Source organism: Belonocnema kinseyi, chromosome 3 (assembly GCF_010883055.1).
Source record: "Belonocnema kinseyi isolate 2016_QV_RU_SX_M_011 chromosome 3, B_treatae_v1, whole genome shotgun sequence".
NCBI classification, from domain to species: Eukaryota; Metazoa; Arthropoda; class Insecta; order Hymenoptera; family Cynipidae; genus Belonocnema; species Belonocnema kinseyi.
Window position 1 is genome coordinate 131,251,934 of NC_046659.1, and position 7,409 is coordinate 131,259,342.

General features: G+C 29.6%; 1 protein-coding gene across 3 annotated transcripts; it reads right to left on the reverse strand.

Annotated features, from left to right (window-relative positions):
- Window positions 1-1,557: 1,557 nt before the first annotated feature.
- Window positions 1,558-2,816, reverse strand: LOC117169620 (SWI/SNF chromatin-remodeling complex subunit SNF5-like). Of its 3 annotated transcripts, none has more exons than XM_033356074.1 (2): window positions 2,770-2,816; window positions 1,558-2,257 (listed from the first exon to the last, which is right to left on the reverse strand). In XM_033356074.1, the coding sequence occupies exon 2, from the start codon at window positions 2,070-2,072 to the stop codon at window positions 1,569-1,571; it is 504 nt and encodes a 167-aa protein (XP_033211965.1). In that variant the 5' UTR covers window positions 2,073-2,257; window positions 2,770-2,816; the 3' UTR covers window positions 1,558-1,568. The 3 variants fall into 3 exon arrangements, with proteins under 3 accessions (XP_033211965.1, XP_033211964.1, XP_033211962.1); XM_033356073.1 differs by having other exon boundaries at window positions 2,687-2,794; XM_033356071.1 differs by having other exon boundaries at window positions 2,519-2,794.
- Between the last annotated feature and the right edge of the window lie 4,593 nt (window positions 2,817-7,409).

Consider the following 7,409-nt stretch of genomic DNA (forward strand, 5'->3'; position numbering starts at 1 on the left):
TTTTTCTTGAAGATTAATATTTTCAGTTCAAATTTTATCTCTTTAGTTGAAAATTAAACTATTTTGTTGCAAAATAATCTTTTTAAATTAATGAATTTAAAAATTTTAATTTTGTATTTGAAATACTGTTTTAAATCGTTTATAAAGGATTCTATGTTAAAAATTTATTACAAGTTTAAAATGCTGGTATTTGAATAATATGGCAGTTTTGCAAAAATCAGATATAAAAAAAAATATTGTTTTTCTCTGATTTTAAGAATAAAAATATTATAACTGATGTCATTTTCAATAAACAACATGATTTTTTAATGAAAAATGGTTTAATTCTAAAAAAACATTAATTTTAAACATTTTTTTTGCAATTAAATTTTTTCTCACAGTCGCTTTTTCCTAAATTTTGGAAAATGATGGAATTTTAATAAAGGGCAGCTTTCTCTACAACTATCCTCTTTCCAACATTGAAAGTAAATTTTGTTATGGTTGAAATCGTCACAACCTTAATTTTTTTTAAGAAAACGTTTTTTAACAAATTATTATATTTTGAGTATTATCAATTATTTTTAAAATAAAAAAAATAGAGTTGTAGAGAATGTTTTCTCGAAAATAAGAAGTCTTTTATTAAAATGCACTCATTTTTTAATAACTGGTAAAAAGCGAAGATAAAAAAAATTCAGTTGCAAAAAACATGGTTCAAATTATTGTTTTTTTGTTAATTGTAATAGTTTTTATTTTAAAATAATGTTTTTTATTTGGAATGACATCAGTTATAATATTTTTATTCTTAAAATGATAGAAAACCTATTTTTTCAGATATCTGACTTTTGTTACAACTACCTTAATGATGACGAAAAATGAAAAATTAGTTTAGAAAGAATCAGGGGATTTTGAAAATGAATTTCTCAGACTCTGCCTAATCTTACTAATAATAACCAGCAAAACGGAGTGCTCTTAACGAGTGCCCCGAACTCTTCTACACATGCGTCGTGCTCAGTCTCTGATTCGTTGCTGATCGCGCGCAATTTGAAATGCTGAAAAATAACACTTTTATTGTTCATTATGAATAATGTAATTTTAACTTATATAAATGTTTATTAGACCGATATTAATGAATCTTGATCAAAATAAAAATATATTAGGTGCATACAATGTAAATAAAAATATCCTTTGGTACTCACTTGTATTCTTCTTGTATACTTTTCATTATTCGAAAAATTTGTTATTTAAAGTTTATTAGAATATTAAAATGCATTGACGATCTCGTTTTTCAATAAAAATCTTAATTTTTAGCATTTCAAATTGTGCGCGAACAGCAACGAATCAGAGACCGAGCGCAACGCATGCGTAAAAGAGTTCGGAGCACTCGTTACCAGCACCGGAAAAACTTTTCAAGAAAATAAAAATTACCTTGAGTAAGAAGTTGGTTGGTGGAGGGGGGGGGGGTATAAGAAATATTTTTGTACGGCCCCTAAAGGACTGATAAAATAGACGACCAAAGTCTACGCAGGTTTGTTTTCTCTAACTTTTTTATTTTACTAACCTTCAGTCGCGCAGTATGTAACAAACTTTTGTTAATTATATGGATTATTTGGATCATTTGGAGGAAATTGATCAGGATGAAGATGTTGTTGTTGATTATTTTGCGGTTGATCGTTTTTTTGTTGTTGCTGTTTTTCTTGTTGTCGTTGTCTTAGTTTTATTAGTTTTTGCTGTTTCCGTTGTTCTTGTTTTTCTAGTAGCCGTTGATAGGTTTTTTGTCGGTGTTCTCTTTCTAGTCGTAATTTTTCTTCTTCGGATTGGCGTCGTTGCAGTTCTAGATTGCATAGCTGTTGTTGTTGTGGTTGTAGTCTGAGTTGTTTCTGTTCTTCTTCTTTACGCGTCTGGCAATCCACCAGATTATTAATGTAGAGATTTGCCATTTCTCCTTTACGCTTCTCTATTTTACTCACTGCCTCCGTAGCACTTTCTATTAACAGAACACGGTTATACTTTTTCTGATCAATCCACTTAGTTAGCTGCGCCATCCACTCTGCGCTCGAAATGTGCTCAACACCAGTATGAGTGGGATAATTCATTCTCACAAAGTTTACCCGAGAAAGAATAAATGGAATGATCTTAGAGTCAAATAATCTTGCAATCAGTTTTCCTTTCCAAACTATATCATCTCCTTCCTCACTATATTCAAGGTTTGTAATTGTGTGTAGAGGAATAATACGCTGATTTCTCTGTAGAAAACTGGGTCTCCATGGTGCGCTACTAGCTGTAAAAAGAAAGTACTGCTATACAAAGTATAATGATTATTAGATCTCAAAATCAATAGTGTTTTTAATTTGATGTGTTTGGAACTCTTCAATGTTAGAAATTTTTGGGAAATTCCGACATGTTTAAGCTTATAAAGTAACTAAAATTTACGAAATTAGGTTGCTGCAAATAAAATCCAGTAACTTTTATCGTAAAGAAAAAATTAAAGATAAAGTTCACGTCGATTCCATGTGAAAGATTTAACGCAACAAAAATTAACCTTGCCAGATAAACTTTACATGAATCGAAGATAATGTTCAACCCTGCCTTGATAATCTTTCGCCATAAAATCGCTCCACTTCTATTCAAGGTGTTGTTAAAATTGCAGGTGGTGACTATTGGTTTAAATATATGTTAAAATATCTAACGCCATTTGAGTTCACCATACCACTTTGTTCAAAAGGATCAATGAATGACCACTGAATTTTACTCAACAGAAATAACTCTTTATTCAAAGTAAGAGAACATTACACGTTTTTAATCAAGAGATGTGATCGACGAGTCGGCCAGACCATGATCTAAGAATACACGTAGCCACACGCAACTAAAAAAAAGTTAACCAATAAGGAGCAACTCCAACACTTTTAACCATATTGGATAAGTGAGCGCGCGAGAATGAAGTATATTTGAAAGGAAGTAAATGCAATGAGCGAAGATTGTAAGTAAAGGATAAAGAAATTATATAGTTTATAAATAAATTAAATTAGTTTAAAAATAATAAAATTTTTGAGATGCGTGATCTAAAGTATAAACAAATATATAACATCTAACTTGTAATATAGAAGAAATACTTAGAAATATGGATAACATAACCTCTCAAGGCATCTGAGGAATTGCACCTTTTGACGCGAATGAAATGAAGTATCATCCACCTAAGGAGAAAAAAGAATATTGTTTTCGGGCTGAAAGCAGAAATAAATAAATGCAAAATATCGATATTATATCCTGTATTATAATAATATCCGTTTTTATATTTCGTATATACATAAGCACTAAATGAGAACAAAAGAACCCTCTCAGGGTACACAAAGTCACATGTTCAGATCTTATATTCATATGAAATAATGATTTCGATGGTATTTTCAATAGAAACACCACTACAATTTTCACAAAGTTGATCTTAGCACGACGCGCTTTCACAAACGGATAGCGTCAGCAGTCTCCGCTTCTTGCACCTTATTTGAATATTGAGAACTTTCACAGGTATAATTCCATAATTCATGATTTCAAATCTTTTGAGTGAAGACCGAGACCATGGAGAATAGATATAAGGAGACCCATCTGTAATGCATGGACTTCGCCAAAAACGGTCACTCTTCTGTTGCCAGAAGGACGCACACACACCTGTGTAAAATCACACTTACGTATAGTTCAAAACTTTCCGAGTGTGGCATGCCAACCGCACTTAAAAAAAATATGGCCGCCTCGATTGTTTTGTTCTGAGAGGTCGTTTGAACAATTAAATAATTAATAATCAGACAGGATTTTGTGAAATGTTTGTTGAATAAAAAATTATTCGCCATTTAAGAGGTAGGTAGTATGTTTATGAAATCTCAAATCACTTTTACCAGCACTATGCGTGCGACAGATATTCGACGCGTTCGTAACAAAAACAAGAAACATAAAACTTACACCACTCTGAAAGTCTTGTACACTATACACGTGAAACCACACTTATTGGAAACTTTTTACTTTTAGGCAGCGGTTTTTAATTTTAACATCCTTGCCTTTATTCACAAACTATTAATTGTTCAATTATTATTTATTTATATTTGACTCACGTTCAAATCGGCGGCCATATTTTTTTAAGTGCGGTTGGCACGCCATGCTCGGGAAGTTTGGAACCATCCGTGAGTGTGATTTTGCACATGTGTGTGTGTGCGTACTTCTAGCAACAGAAAAGTCTTCATTTTCAGTTCCACTAGTTTGGTCTCCTTATATCTATTCTCCATTGCCGAGACGCTAACGGTTGCTATGGTAACCAAGATGGCTAAAAGTGGTGGAGTGCGAATGGGGACGAAATTGGGGGAGCTGATGGCTAAACCGTGTACTCTTAGATCATGGGCCGGACAGTAAGTGTTCTCCGAGTGATGGTCGAGCGAAGAGGCTGTAAAGAGAAAAGCGGGAACTAGGAGTAGGAACGTGGGACAGTGCAACTCACTCGTGAATACATCGAGGTTCGTAACGCAGCTCCCCATAGTTCTGACATGCGGTATCCACTGCTCGGTACATAGATATTGTAGTTAGATTTCTGAGCCGGTTATATTACTTTGAGATGGGTAACGAGAATGAGAATTTCACTAAGAATATAACCTAGAAATAAATTCTCTGAGAATTTATGAGAATCTCTGAATTTATTTTAACTAACAGAATATTGCATTTTTTCGTTAACTTTTCGGTTGAAAATTCAACTCTTTTTTTTGAAAGTTTGTCTTTTTTATTTCAAAGTTCACCTGCTTCAGTAGGGATTAAACTTTTTTTTTATAAAAATATAACTGTTAGGTTATAAATTAAGCTATTATACTATTTTCTCGGAAAATGAACTATTTCGTAGAAAATTTACTTTTATTATAAAATTTATATTTTAATGTTGAAAAATGAATTGTAATATTTTCTGGATGAATGTTTTACTTATAGAAAAAAATTTGTTTTTTATTACAAATTTATCTGTTTTAGTACAAAATTAATCTTTTTTCGATAAAAATGCAATTATTTGGTAGAGAATTTAACTGTTTTCTTAAAAATTTATTTTTTGGTTAAAAAAATTCGTCTTATTGTATTGAAAATTCCATTTATTTTATAGAAACTTATATTTTTGTTACGAAAATTCAATTTCTGATGTTACTCAGTTAACTGAAATCTTTTTTGGATGAAAACTCAACTTTTTTGTAATAAAAAATTCTTCTACTTCCAGATAAATTTCACATTTTTCGATAAAAATGCAACTATTTGCTAGATTATACAATTCTGTTTAAAAGACCTTTTTGGTTAAAAATTCGTATTTTTGGATTAAAAATTCAATTTTTTTGACAGAAAATTATCTCCTGTTAAAAAATGTATAATTTGATCGTGAAAACTCGACTACAATCGTTTTCAACGGAAAATTAAACTATTTTTTTGAAAATTTATCTTTTTGACTAAAGACTTCATGTGTCATAGAAACAATTAAACCTTCTTTTGATAAAAATGCAACTGTTTCGTTCGAAATTAAGCTATTATGCTATTTTCTTGAAAATATTTAGTATAGTATTTAGTAGAGAATTTAACAATTTTGTTAAAAACTCATCCTTTTCGGTTAAAAATTCGTCTTTTTGGATGGAAGATTCCATTTTTTTGGTAGAAAATTATTTCTTCTTAAAAAACTCATAGTTTGATCGTAAAGACTCGACTAAAATCTTTTTCAACAGAAAGATCAAGAATTTTTATGAAAATTTATCTTTTTCATTTGAAACTTCATCTGTTATAGAAGAAATTACCTTTTTGTAGGAAAATGCAACTTTTTGATTAAAAATCGTTCTTCTTTGCTTGATAATTCATCTAATTTGTTTAAAACATTTTTTTGTAAAAGATTCATATTTTAAGTTGAAAAGTTGTCTTGTTGGTTCAAGTTTAATTATTTTGTTATAAATTAATCTTTTTTAATTGAAAATTAAACTACATGGGTCTTATTTAAACTACACTGTGCAATTTATTATTGAAGGTTTATGCCTGGTTGAAAATTTAACAGTTCAGTGGAAAATACTTCTTTTTTGTTTGTTTAGAATTCATTTTTAACAGAAAATGGAACTTTTCAATTTTTTAAGATTGATATTTTTTAGTTAAAAATTCGCGTTTTTTGTTTTTTGTAAAAAAAAAAATTATTTTAAAATTTTATCTTTGTTTTCGTAAAAATGTATCAGTTACATGTAAAATTAATTTTTCATTAAACACTCATATTCTTTGTTCGAAAATTGAATTTATATAAAGAAAATTTGGCTTCTGATTTGAAGATTAAATAATTTAGATAAACTTTTATTTATTATTGGACTCAAAAATTAAAATTTGTTGGATATTCGTCTTTTTGGTTGTAAGAGTTTTTTCTTTTATTCTAAAAATTTCATTATTTTTTCATGAAAATATAAACTATGCCACTTTTTGGTTGGTAATTTGTCTTTTTAGGTTGAATATTTAACTATTATGTTAAAAATTAAATTGTTTCGTTGAAATTTCCAGTATTTCGTTACAGAATTATCTTTTAAAGTAGAAAAAACTTCTTTTTCTGTTTCAAATATATTAATACATTTGAAAATTTCTAATTTGTATATAGACCACTGTAATTCCTAAATATGTTTGAGCTAAAAGAAAATTTATATTCAAACGCTGAGATAACCTGAACAATAAAAATATTGTTAAAAATCATAAATTCTTAAATTCTTTTAAATTCTCCTAAATTCTGTCATATTCTCGGTTATATTACCTGAACTTAAATTCTCGGGAATTTAAGAACTCTAATTGTAGTGCTATAATCAGGCATTATGAGCGCCTTTACCTTGTCCTTACAGAATTACGACGCCAGCGCCATCTGTCGTCGTTTAACTTAATCACACTGCAGAGAAATGGGGATTCCCATCTGTAATTTTTTTTTTCTAAATAGCATTAAATAAGTTCTAGTTCGTCTACAATAGCAAAATTTATTTAGAAGGAGATATAACAGTAAGCGCAATTTTTTTTCGTGTTTTCTGGTCCTGATTCTACATTTTTACCCAAATTTTCTCACTTCAGCATGACGCAGTAGAAGAGATGCGAATTATTCTCCTAACCTCGACAAAAATTTTGTTGAAATAAGTTTAATTTTTACCCGTTGCAAGTTTTACCTGCAAAAAATTTTAACTTTTTTTCTGTGATTGTTTTAAATCTGTTGTCCCGATTCATAACTCGAATTCACTTAAACTTTGCCGCTTTCTCATTAATGATAAGAACGGCATAGCAGAAGACAGCTTTTATTACATCATAGGATAAACTTTCAGCGGGAAATTTTAAATTCAACAAAATTTAACTTCAGTTTTTTCTGTAAATAAATGTACTAAACATTCTAAATGTTGACGAAAATATACAGGTGGGAATCCAGAGAA